The 13,825-nt window shown below is 41.5% G+C and overlaps 1 protein-coding gene across 3 annotated transcripts; it reads left to right on the top strand.

The window, feature by feature from the left end:
* Positions 1-554: 554 nt before the first annotated feature.
* LOC117139475 (death-associated inhibitor of apoptosis 1) lies at positions 555-12,595 on the top strand. Of its 3 annotated transcripts, none has more exons than XM_033301795.1 (2): positions 555-639; positions 11,156-12,595. In XM_033301795.1, exon 2 carries the CDS (start codon positions 11,233-11,235, stop codon positions 12,538-12,540), a length of 1,308 nt encoding a protein of 435 aa, XP_033157686.1. In that variant the 5' UTR covers positions 555-639; positions 11,156-11,232; the 3' UTR covers positions 12,541-12,595. The 3 variants fall into 3 exon arrangements, with proteins under 3 accessions (XP_033157686.1, XP_033157684.1, XP_033157685.1); XM_033301793.1 differs by lacking the exon at positions 555-639 and adding an exon at positions 4,533-4,904; XM_033301794.1 differs by lacking the exon at positions 555-639 and adding an exon at positions 8,746-8,855.
* The last annotated feature ends 1,230 nt before the right edge of the window (positions 12,596-13,825 follow it).

The following is a 13,825-nucleotide window of genomic DNA, read 5'->3' as shown; positions in this document are numbered from 1 at the left end:
TTTCGATACACCAACGAGCGAAACACCATGAACAGTGTGACCCCATTTAGCAATTATTTTAAACCACGACTTCGTGTGCTTACAGTTGTTTTTTGAAATTTTAATATATTCAGAAATATAAAAAGCTTGCAAAATAGTTCTTTATTAAACTTAAGAAAGTTAAAAGAAAACATTCCAGCTTTAGTGACGGGCAGCTGGAAAAAGCAAACGAAAGAGCGAACATCCCACCCCCAAAATAATTGCGCATCGCTTGGGCGGCAAAAAACTATTTCGACCGTTCCGCGCCGCTAGTTCTCTCTCTTTCCCCCCGCCAGCACCCTCTCGCTCTATAGAAAACCAAGCAAAACAAAACTAAACGAGAACGCAGAACCGACAAAACAAATACCTATAGGAAAGTGGGCTATATAGGCGCATAGCTTTGGCGTAGTCGCTGCACGGCATTCAAACTCACCAGTCGACGTGAGCACAGTTCTATAAACATTTTGTATAGAAAAGTTAATTAACTTCAAAGTGATTTTATAATCTTATCGGGGTGCTATAAGTGAACGAAAGCAAATAACGTTTTGGTGGCCGAAAAAAAGGAAAAAATAAAACAACCAATGATAAACTGGCACGTTATCACAGCTTAATATGTCTATGGTAAGTAAATATTTGTTTTTTTTTTGCTTGCAAGGCTTATATAGATTTACTTTTTTTATAGATTAGATAAAGTATTTTATTCGTTTCAGTTAACTTGTTAACTTTTGCTCAATCTTTCAGCGGTTTAAAAAAGAGAAACATAAAAACAGAATGGATTTACTTTACTATACTTGAATTATGCTGCATACAAATAGGCGCCGCCTATCTCTTTCCAACACGCCTTTTTTCATTCATGTCCTTTCACACATAACACCACCGCACGGACACCACCAATATCCCTCCCTCTCTCTCTCTCTTTCTCCATCTCTCGCTCTCCGCTCTCTGGTATTTTCTAGTGATTTCGAAACAATCTGGAGGCCGGGATACATATGTCAGGATCCCGTCTTATCTTATTCGCTCTTTGAGGGAGATTTTCCTCGCATTTTCTAGACATTTTCGAATTTGTGTGCAATCTGGATGGGGTGGTTCCACACCCAACCTGAAATCTGTCTGTTGCACATGTTTGTGCCTGGATATTAACTAAGATTGTACCTTTTATCTCCGCCGATGCTGAGCTCATTCGCATCGCATTTCATTCATGATCACAGAAATCAACCCCACCCCCATGGTGCAAGACCCACCCACTCGTGGAACGCGACTACTAGCTAGAATTTTCCAATTTCTAATTACCGCTCAATGTCATTTCCATTTACAGCGCTGCGTAGGTTCCTATGATTGATGGGGTTTCGCCTATAGCATCAGTTGCTTACCTCACCTATTTTACTAGAACGAAATGCATCTATCCTCTTTGCATTCTGCTTTGCGTCATTTTTTGTTTTGTCAGATTTTTGTTGAAAACAACTGTCATAAGTCTAATCTATACCTAGTAACGGTGACTAGATGGGTTCACAGGAAATTAAGTCACTTCTCATTTCAAATTATATCTATAAACACATGTACATATGGTATTTACTGATAAGTTCACTTGGCATTCCCCAAGGAATAATCAATAAAATTATTTTTAGGTCATTAAACACTAACCATAAACTTAAATATACAATTTGCTTTGAGGCTCCATCATTTGACAGCAAAAGATCCGCAGGATACCTTCGCTCGGTAGGCTCATTATTGGATTGTTCCACACATCCACACATCGAAAAGATCCTGACAAAGGATCGACGGCAGCTGGCGACGTCATGTGCCGCGCGATCCTTTCACTGGAAACGGGCACAATAAGGATGAGGACCCTTGCCCCAGGAGCAGATGTTGCTGGCTCTGCATTCGGCGATCCTCTGATCCTCTGGTTAATACCTAGTTGCTGCAGCTGCCGGCACACGTCCACAATTGTCGATCCAGGTGCTTTCTTTTCCTTTTTTTTGGACCTGATTGGAGCAGGTAAATACATACATGGTGGCTAGAAAAGGGATCGACAGGCAGCACATGTTATAGGCAATGGGTAGGGGGCAATCTAATCGAATCGTGCACAACGCGTTGTTATGCCACCTTTTGCACAAATTAATGAAGAGAATGCAAAAATGGCAAACAGGTTTTCAGCCCCGATGCAGTTGCATAGCTAGCAAAAGCCACATTACAGTGGAACGTCAGTAACAATAACTGGGTTTCGATAAAAGTAATAAAATGTTACATAAACAGAATGAACTGTAGAGTATAGCTTATGAAATGTATTATGAGGAAGCTAGGAATTACAAAGTAGCAGCAATTTTTTAGACAGCTTCTTAATATTTATCTTAAATAAATATTATACATGCATATATAGATAAAATTAAGATATATTCCTATTGAGTCATACCTGTGAGTGCTGGCATGGTTTCATTATTAAAGCAACAAAGTGACTCAAGTTGTTTGAACTAGCTTAAACAGCTGTCAATACATTAAGTTAAGTCGCTGTAGCCTATTTTAACTGTGCATCAAATAAAGTGTATGGGTGAAATCGCAATTATCGGCAGCACCAACAAGAACAGGGCGATTGCAACAACTTTAAAAGGCCTTGCAAGGCCGTTTAGCTCTGAGCCCGCGTATTTTTCAACTGAAACTTGTCCGGCGACTCGAGACTCAAACTCTGTGTGGTCAGCGGAGTGATCTTTTAAAGCTGAATATGAAATAAAAGCGAAGTGCCTCCGGCAGCATCCGCAAATAGAATGCTTGTATAGCCGCCACATTTTCGCTTAATTTGCACCAGAAGACCGCCTGCAAACAGTGTCGCCTTGCAACATGTCAAAGTCGTCTAGACTTCGCATTTATAGGCAAATTTCTCAAATGTGTCGCGACATTTTCGTGGTAAATTTAGCAGCGTGTATTTATAAAATTTGAAAAGTTCAACCCGTTTGCTGGCGGACGCCATATGCACATGTCGCGCACTGTAGCCGGGCTGCTTTCCATAAATGATTCAAACTTGGCGCAATCTTTGTTTCTACAGTACCAGAACGTGTTGGCATTTCCCTTGTCACTATAAAGCAATTATATATAACTGAAAGGGGCTTAATCAGAAAAGCTTGTGTTTGTTTAAAAATATTTTACTTATCGTCAGTTTATTGCAAATACTTTGGCCGAGGCTGTCTCGAATGGAGCGAAATCAATTTTTAGACAAAAACATCCAATTCAAGATATATGCGTATTTGTAAATTCCATAATATAAATATATTCAAGAAATATTTAAACAATCAGTGGTTTCTTCGCTTTTATTAGTCTTTATGAGCAATTTTTTTTACGAGTGCCTTGAATATTCTAGTCACAAAATGATGTAATATTTACTGTAGCAATTACTCAGAAGAAATTGATTCAACATTAAAAAGATTAGAGTTGTAAATCTTGTTCGTTAGTTTTGATACATTCAATTCATTTATTTCAGTCTTAACGACATACAAATTTTTGTAATTTCAGCATTAACAATAATAAAAAATTATCTATAATCAATTAAATTTATTAATTTCACGCTTAATGACATAACATTTTTAGTGATTTCTACATTAACAATAATAAGAAATAAAACCTTATCTACTTAAATATTAATATTAATATGAATAATATGATAATGAAAATATCTATACTTATTGGGGAAAAATTACAAGTAAATGAAAAAGACACCGTGAGCACTTAAAAATACTATATATACTACTATATATAAAATAATACTATAAATACTACTATACTATATGGTACTACCATCTAAAAATTACAATTAAGGTGGCCAGATCATTGGCCTGAACAGAAACATTTTGCTTTCAATGTTAAATCTGCAGTTTCTGTTTATAAAAGGGTCCTTTTTTGCAAAAATTTCGGCATTACTGCCATCGGTTTCGGCACGGTCAGAAAAGTTCAAGCTGCTCCTCCCTCCTCCTTTGCTTGCAGCGAAAATTCTGGCGACGATGAAGGAGAGACAGACAGACAGAGAGAGAGAGAGGTGGAAATGCGGTGCATTGACACGCGCGCGGCGCATGCTCTTCGCTCTCTTGCAGGAGCATAAAAATCAATGATCCTGGCTGCGGCGTCTGCGAGTGCGAAAGGGATAGCCATACAGGCAACAGTAGTACGTCTATTACGATTTACGTATTAATACTAGTCGTAGTACAACAACATCATGCGCTTGCATTTGCCAATTTTAATTAATTGTTCAACTTGCCCACAATAAAAGCCAAACTGTTTGATTTTAAACAGCGTTTATGGGCCTTCACTAAAAGTGGCTAAATAAAGTTTCAGTAATAGCAAGAATATTGAAGGTGCGGAAGGCCGAATGAACAACTGCATTCAATATAGTACCTTTCGCTCACTCTCCAAAGCTAGGCAGCTGCAACGTTGGGTGTCTCCCGCTCTCTTTCTGACAAAAATAACCTTAAGTGTGTGTGTACAGCGTGAAACCGATTCCGAAGTCGACTTCGGCAGCGCTCGTCTCGTTGGTTCGTTTCAGTTGGAAATCGAAACTCAGTTCGTATAGACACAATGGCCCACTCGCTTTGAGCGCTGTCTCGATTTAAATTTAGTACAAAAAAAAAAGTATTCCACGGGACTGAATGTGATAGTTGGCTTTGTAATTGTTGGCGATATAGCAGCAGCAACAACAAAAGCAAATACAGAGCGTAGAAGATAACAGAAAACGTGTGCTTGTCTAAGTGTAACATTATTGTTTTTTTCCGTTCGTGTTCACGGAAAATCAATAGTGATTGTGAAAGCGCATTATTTACACGATTAACATATCGTCGAATCTCAACGCAAAGGGAATTTTCCAGTGCAAACTTGAGTTTTTCAAGAAAAAGAGAAAAGCCGTCAAGGTGAGCCCCAGTTTCATAGTGTATAGTATTTTGTGTACCCCAACCGAAAAATAACCCCAAATTAACGAAAACGTGTCGTCAGAAGGCAGAGGCAAAAGCTGAAATATATTTTGTTTGCTTTGCCTGTATCTTCACTCGCGCACACACACACACTATATCAGTAAAAAAAAACCACACAGGCGCACACGAGAATACGAGTGCCCACAAGACAAAGTTGTCAGATGTGGTTTAACTGCATAAGTTATTTACGTTTCCATTTGTTATAAATAAATCGAGTATACATACAGTTGCAGCAGTACATAAGTGTAAATTAACTGTAATGGTTTTAAATTTAAATTCATTTTAAATCGAAAACGTTTTATTATTTTTGGTCGGGTGTGCGTCGTTTGTTATGTGTTCACGTTTCGCTGGCCTGAAAGATGGCGACCGTAGAGTTGCTGAATACTCGCTCTCTTATTTCATTTTAAATTATTTACAAAATTACCAACTTTTGTTTACCCAGTGAATTCGGCGAATTTTTCGTTAATGGTAAACAAAAATTTAAAATGACACACGTTTGTTTGCACGGCTTTTCTGGCCATATGGTAACCCTGTTTTCACATCCAGTGATTTCATCCAAAATTCCACACCCCGCACTTGCCCCTTGATCAACAATGCTGTTTTAAAAACAACATACTCAATTGGAAATGATTGGCTGGAGAAGAATAAGGGGCGGTTATTGTACCATAATATGCCATTCATTTTATATATTCACCCAAAGTTGGGACTACGCAATACACAGTATTCGTCTACGCTTAAATTAAGCGATGACTACATAAAGCATCCAAAATATACCAGTTTAGCAGATTCGAAGGTCATTTTATGTGTCATCTTTCCATCAGTAGAGAACTTCATAATATTCTAGATAAATTTAATTGTTTTCTACACGAAAAAAGGCTATTATATTATTGTAAAACCTATGAACGAGTAGTTTTGCTTAAACAAGTAAAACAACGGTTTAAAAAATACATTCTTATTAGTATTTTTTTACCGTGCATCCGCATAAACATATGACGCGTCAGTTTTCTGGGTATATATGTACATACATACATATACAGTACTCCATACGCTATATACGATTACAATGTGTGTAAGGCATTTCCTCTTTTACGCACACACTCAGTGGCATAATCCGGCCCAACCCACCACCATCGTCATCGTCAGCACCACCAATTCCGGACTATGGAGCATTAGCTTCTTTGTGGCACATCCGCTGCCAACGGAAGTGGTGCACTCATGCGTGTTTTTTACCATTGCCGCAGAAAAGGACTCTGAAATGCGTTTTGAGCAACTAAAATATACAATTTTTTTATTTTTTGCGCACTTGCGCTGCTTTTTATTCGTTCGCTTCGCCGAACAAAGAGAAAGTCTCGCCAGTTGCTCTCTCTCGAGCTGAGTCTGGGCTTCGGCTTACAGCTCAATACGGTCCGACTTTTGTAAATAGCTCACCATAGCAATCGCAATATCATGTTATGGAAACCGTTGTATCAGTACTAAACTGGTGTTTTTAATACTGCTGATAGGATTTTATTATTATTATTCCATTTTGATGTTAAGAAAATTTATTAATACTTTAAGGCATAAAGTTATTTTAACCGAACGAATAAACTTTCAAAAACGCCCAAGCACGCTGTTGTTTCCTTGTAGGGATTTCAAGTTTTGGCCTGTTTTTTCGATGGCGACTCCTTCCACTTCCATTATCGCCGCACCCACACAGCATCGATGGTGGTCCCTGCGCCCACCTTTTCCCACTCCCACGAATCGGATTTCGAGAGGAGTCGAGACCATTCGTTAATAAAACGATAGATAAGGTGCTTAAGACACAACAAACAGTTCTCACGTACACAAATGCTGGGAGTAGTATTTTTTCCGAAAAGCAGAATAGGATCTATTGTTTGTTCGTCTGGGTTCCATTTGTTATCGCCAGCAGACGCGACGGCAATCAGCACATGAATGGAAATGGACCAGTCCACAGCGGCCCTTGAAAGAGAATCCCGGAAAAGACCAGGCATAAGATGAGGATAATTACAATTCGGAATTCCCGGAATTCTCGATGCTCGCCCAGCTGAATCATCGCGTCGCCTCCACGACCTTTTGAGCGTGGACCGCGTGAAAAACGACCTTTCAACCATTATTTCCACTAACGAGGGGACACCCCCCACCCCTCCCTCCACACTCCCCGCACCACGCCTGATCTTCATCTCACTTCTTTTCCATGAGATCGTACCCACATTCCAAGTCCCATGGAGATGCTGCTGTGATAATAAATGCTTCGCCATCTCATTCGCACACGACTTGACTCTTTGGGTTTGAGAACAATTTTCCCTTGGTTTTCCGAGGAAAAACGCTGGCGGCGTCGGCGGTTCTGTTACTTTGAACCAAGCCGCCGTTAGTTATTTCGACAATCGATCAATGTTCAATGGGAATGAGAGAGAGAGAGAGGGCTACATGGCTACGAGACGATCTTAATGCATTCCTTAGCAGCTCGGATCGGGGCGCATTTATTATGATTACAATATTGCCCTTTGTTGGCCAGCATCCCATCTCTGTTTTCTTCTCGTATTATCGACGTCGGCGGTCGTGGTCGCTTTGTTGGTGCTGCATTTCTTGGAAGGCCACAGCACTCACGCACACACGCACACGCAGACCCACACACACACAGTTTGCTGGAGATCATGCAAGAATGTTCCTTGTCTGTGCTGCATTTATTTATTTTTCTGCATCCTCCTTCTGTGTGCTCCCCTCTTTCCTCTTCATCGTCGGATTCTTCCACTTCGGATTCTTTAGCATCATCATCTTCCTCTTCTTCAGTTGTGAGCACGATGCCCTCCGCTTCTCCCCTTTTAACCCTAGCTTGCTGATGTTGTTGTTGTCCCTGCAGTATCTGGTATCACCGCATTCCAATCTCGTTTTTTTTTTTGTGGAAAACAACAACAACAGCAAGAACTAAAAGAATGGTAAAGTGTTTATAATAGTTTCCCACAGTCGAGCTCGAACAGCTGGGGTAAAAACTTTAGAACCAATCAATTTTCAGTTGGAAAGGTAGTTTTCAATTATGCAGCTGATGATTAGTTTAATTAGAAATTATAACGAAATATATGTACTATATGTACTATTTATAAATAATTCTTTCTGATATGAATGTTCCGCAATCTTTATTTGTAAGCCTAACATGTTAAGAAGAATGCACTACGTGCAACCCCATTTATTTGCCCTCGTCTGTAGTTACAGAACGCAGACCTTCTCCACGGCTTTGGACCTCTGCGGTTACCTTCACTTACTACAATGATAGCAGCAGCAGAACTCCAATCACTTGGGCCCCAGCTTTACTTACCAACTGGGAATGGTATGAACTGGCCTGGCCTGGGCTGGCTGGCTTGGCTGACTTGGCTTGGGTTGGTTTGGCTGGGCTTATTCCAATCAGAAAACTCGAAAGGCAGCTCCAACCACTCCAATGGTGGCACTCCAAGCCAGTTTTGTATAAAAGTGGCCCGACTGCATTCCATTGGAGGTTCGTTGGTTTGGTTTTGGTTTTGGTTTGGTCTTGTCTTTCGTGTTCGTTTGTTCTTCTTTTTTTTTACATTTTTTTTTTTTTTGAGTTTTCTGTTTGTTGCCTTGCCTTGCCTCCTGGGCCTAGCCTTTTGCTTTGGCCTTTGATTATGATTTTCTTTGCTGCGGAGTGGCATTTTCTTCTGGTCTCTGGGATCGAGCTCCCATGCCATTCATGCGCCGCCCAGGAGGCCTTTTCTCTTCAGTCGGTCTTCGGTTGGTGTTGGGTGATGGCGCTGCTCACGGTTTATCCATTGCTCGATATAAATATAAATAGTGTAGTTCCTTGTCTGCCGCACAGTAATTGTGTGGAATAAATCAATTTTAAAGTTCAGCGAGTTTTTTGTATTTTGATCGACACTGGTAAGTGTATGAAGTAGTACCCTGCATAATTGAGTATATGCAATTGTCTGGCTCTTGAACTTTTTACGGAATTTCCTGATAGCCCCGCTGAAATTCCAATAGTCGGTTCGCATTACAATTGTTAATGGGTTTGGCATTCCACAATAACAAATAACAGACGTAGGCAGAGGCAGCTGGAATTGCACTTTGTAATGGCTAAAGAAGCAAACAATAATGATAATAAGCTGCACTAAAGACCGAAGATTCGAATACTCTCGCAAAGAAATTATCACTTCGGTTTGATATGAAACTTTGTAAAAGCATAAATTATAATATTATCAAAATATCTTCCAAGTATTATGGAATTATCTGTACAAATGTGCGAGATATTTGATTTTAAAGCTACAAGGTATTGCAGTTTGCAATGTCGACAAATTGCAATTACAATGGCAGACAGCATCACAAGCTCTTCGTGTGCGTTTTGTTTTTTTTTTGCTGCTCCACTTCAAAACAAAGCGCAATCTCTGTAGAGAAACAGACCCCATTTATATAGCATCCCCCGATCTGGAAGCATCCTCAATAAGTATGTATTTGTATACGCTGAGGTCCAGAAGTCAGCATTTGTAAATTACAATTGCTTTTGTTGTTTTTCCATCTTCTTGTTTTAGTGCTGCGCTTGCTGCACTCTGTTTTCCCTGTGGTTAGTTGTTTTTCCCATTGATGGTTTCGTCTTTGCACCACATGGCCGTCTCGCTTGCACCGCCTGGCTACCAATGTGCATTATATGCTGCGCTTTATGCTGCAAGTCGGGCTCTCCATGGTGGTGGAGCTGGAGCTGTGGAGCTACAGCCGAAGTCGACGAGTGCGCCGTCGCCAGAGTTTGACTGCATTCCATTAAAACTTTCTCACAGTCGGCTAGCTCGCTGTGTGCTCCACAGTGCATGGCACTGACAGCTAACCCACCGATGTCCTCCTGCCCCCCAGTACCTCCGCCGCCCGATCCGTTGCAATTGTTTGGCGAGTTTGGCTGGTTTGTGGTTGAAATGGACTTTGAACACTCGGGGCCCAACTCAGCGGTCGTGCAGAATTTTTTTATTTTTTTTTTTGGCTTAGGCACAGGCGAGTAAATGTCGATAAACGGCTGTACAATCTCCTTTGAGGAGACCACCGCGGATACAGTTTAGGTTCCCAGGCAGCAGTCGATAGTCATGATATCATGTTACTTACGGTTTTAGAAGCATTATAAAGTAATACTAATTACAAAACTCAAATGTACCTTCATAATTCGCCTATAAAATTATCTATTATTCTAGTTCGAATTGTAGGCTAATTAAAAATATATCGATTGGCAATATATGATCTAAAATGACGTTGTAAATATACATCATTTCAATGAATAGTTATCGATATATTGTGCATATGATTTTCCTGTCATTACTATAATTGCCAACACAGCAACAAACTGCTACAAGTTTTTGCTATTATTATTGAAATTATTTGCCAGGTGAGTCAGATCGAGTATCGTTATCGAGCCACGTCTGGCTGGCGCCACCGACTTTTCTATGGAAAAAAAAAGAAAACAGCACCACCCACTTAGCTTTGCCTTCCGGTGGTGCTGTTTTGCGATTAGGATACTAATACTCACTGCGATTCGGCGCACTGGGAAAACGAGCGGTTGTAACATTGCGTACTCGATGGCACTACGAATATTTTGTTTTGTAGTCGCAACTCGGGAGTTTTTCCCGAAAGGAAAAACCACCCTTGGCTCGAGAGCGAGCGGGACAACCGCTATGTTTTCCATCATCTAAGGGCTCTTAAAGTTCGTTGATGCTGCATCTCCAGTTTCTTGAACTGCGTTTCAGTTTTTCCCTGCATTGTACATACACACTCTGAAAGACGTAGAAGTCGTGCTACAAAGTGTCTGGAAGTTTTGTTCGTGAACATTTTTGTCCTTTTTGCAGAAAAAAAGGTAAAAATAATACAAAAATGTGATTGATCGATTTAAATATGAAATCAACGATAACGAAAACTTGTTGAATTATTTTTAATGGAAATTTAATTAAAAAAGATAGGGATATTGTGCTGCCCTAATTGACTTTTTGTAATAAGGAAATTGGCGTAAAAAAGCTTGGTTGTTTTAGGAAAATAAGTTATTCACTTAGGAATGTATTTTTATCTCCATTGACGTCTAAAAAATATAACCATAACCTTATCTGTGTTATAAATTAAGCTTGCAATTTGTAGTACGTGCCAGTTGGCCATTATAAGCAGTATAAAGCAGTATACAAATATTAACGTTTGGATTCTCTCTTTTTATGCAGTTTCGACTTCAGAGGAAAGGAGCCAGAGAAGAAATTAAGAATCAGACCAACAAAGGAGCTAACAACCAGAACACAAAATGGCATCTGTGGTAGCCGATCTTCTGTCTTATGGACCTATCGCTTTCGATCAGGTGGATAACAACACGAACGCGACGCAGCTATTCAAAAACAATATAAACAAAACCAGAATGAACGATTTAAACAGCGAGGAGGCGCGCCTAAAGACCTTCACCGACTGGCCGCTGGATTGGCTGGATAAACGCCAATTGGCCCAAACGGGCATGTACTTTACACACACCGGCGACAAAGTTAAATGCTATTTCTGCGGCGTGGAAATCGGTTGCTGGGAGCAGGAGGATCAGCCCGTGCCGGAGCATCAGCGATGGTCTCCCAACTGCCCACTGTTGCGCCGGCGCACTACCAACAATGTACCGATCAATGGCGAAGCATTAGATCGCATCCTGCCGCCCATCAGCTACGATATCTGCGGCGCCAACGACTCGACGCTGGAGATGAGGGAGCATGCCTACTCAGAGGGCGCCATACCCATGTCGCAGTTAATTCAGTCGATTGGCGTGAATACAGCAAATGCGGCAACCAGTGTAACTGGAACCGCATCCCCGCAACCGAGGGTAATGGTCGCCACCCATGCGTCGACGGCGACACAGGCCACTGGCGATGTCCAGCCGGAGACGTGTCGTCCAGCAGCCGCCAGTGGCAATTATTTTCCCCAGTATCCCGAATACGCCATCGAGACGGCACGCCTGCGCACCTTCGAGGCTTGGCCGAGGAATCTGAAACAGAAGCCCCACCAGCTGGCCGAGGCGGGATTCTTCTACACAGGCGTTGGGGATCGCGTCCGCTGCTTCAGTTGCGGCGGTGGTCTCATGGATTGGAACGACAACGACGAGCCCTGGGAACAGCACGCCCTCTGGCTAAGTCAGTGCCGATTCGTCAAGCTAATGAAGGGTCAGCTCTATATCGATACGGTGGCCGCCAAACCAGAGCTGGCCGAGGAGAAGGAGGAGAGCTCTTCGATTGGAGGAGGCGTGGTGGCCAGCACACAGGCTTCAGAGGAAGAGCAGCAGACATCGGGGGAGGCCGGTTCGGGGGATGTTGCTCCGTCCGTAGCTCCCACGGCAGCCACACGCATCTTCAACAAGATCGTCGAGGCGACAGCGGTGGCTCCTCCCTCGACAAACAGCAGCGGCTCCACCTCCATACCCGAGGAGAAGCTGTGCAAGATCTGCTACGGTGCCGAGTACAATACGGCATTCCTGCCATGCGGTCATGTGGTGGCCTGCGCCAAGTGCGCCTCCTCTGTGACAAAGTGTCCGCTGTGCCGGAAGCCCTTCACCGATGTGATGCGCGTATATTTTTCTTAATAGCCCCAATGCGCACCCAAGTCCTCAAATTCAAAATAAACATAACTAAAAACAATATGTCGGAATGTGTTAATTATAGGCGTAGGAAAAAATCCTGGTTCAACAGGCGATCGCAACGGCCAGCTGTGGGGATGCCCGGCAGCTGGCCGTTGTACTTTAGAAGATCACAAAGCCTGCCAGTTATCGTAAGCCTACATTGTAATATTAGTTTAGTGCAGCACTTCTATGCGTTATTTATAATAAAACTAATATATTACCGAAAACTCATTGTCTTTTTGGTTTGTGGCTGTTAGAGTGGGCAAGCCAACATGAATCCGTTTCGCTGATGGAACAACTATGAATCAAAGAAAATATTTTTATGGTCTTAATAATCATGCATTCCCCTCTGGTGGATGATGATGTTGAAATATTGGTGATGTTGACACAATGTCATATATAAAAGATTAAAAGGTTATACAATGATAACCACTCTTTCTTTCAAAATTGATTAGATAAAGCGTATACACTCTTTGTTTTAAAACAAGTACGTCAACAAGTAGTGTCCACAGAGCGCCGAGCTGATCTTTTACTATGAACTTGAGTAAACGCTCTTATCAGTCATTGGATTTATAAGCTTTTGTCATTATCACTACACCGCCCAGCCTAAACAAAGTGTATTCCACTGCAATTACAAGCGCAGTGCGTTCTTTGTTCCGTTTGTCAAGCCGTACGAATGCTGAACTGTCAGGTTTTTGACTGCGGTATTTGTTTTTGGAGCTCAGATTTGGAGTGAAGCTTTTTCCACCTCATCAGATAAGCTCGCAGCGCATTTCAAATAGTATAGATATATATGCAGATCCGGTTTCGAATTAGCCAAGGTGAGAAGTGCTGCATACCCTGCGAACGGGTAGGTGCGACTTATCGGTTGCATCACCTTATGAATGTGCATTTGGTATTGCACACGTTCCAGGTAAATAAATCTAATTACGAAATGCCATATGAATGAAACATTTGCCTGAGTCATCAGTTCTAAGTACATACCTTTTGCTAGTAGTCTTAAAATATCAGAGAGATATCATAACTGGAATGGCATTTGACTATTGCTGATCAAGTATGCAAATTGCTGATCTAGATTCAACTGCTGGCGATCGCAAAGTCAGGCGGTGACCTTAGATTGCGTGAGGTTTTCAATTAACACACGAAGGTCCCGGCGAAAATTGACTCAATTTATGTGGGAAAGCACGAACTACACTACAGCTAAACTTAACTAAAAAGTCTACCGAAGAGCTTTAGAAATAACAAAAAT

The sequence above is a fragment of the Drosophila mauritiana genome, chromosome 3L, assembly GCF_004382145.1.
Source record: "Drosophila mauritiana strain mau12 chromosome 3L, ASM438214v1, whole genome shotgun sequence".
NCBI classification, from domain to species: domain Eukaryota; kingdom Metazoa; phylum Arthropoda; class Insecta; order Diptera; family Drosophilidae; genus Drosophila; species Drosophila mauritiana.
The sequence above is the reverse complement of the archived record's forward strand: the minus strand, read 5'-3'. Positions and strand labels throughout refer to the sequence as shown.

What these genes read in the sequence shown, in the direction of transcription:
- LOC117139475 (XM_033301795.1), top strand. Translation starts at nt 11,233, where the DNA reads ATGGCATCTGTGGTAGCCGATCTTCTGTCTTATGGACCTATCGCTTTC.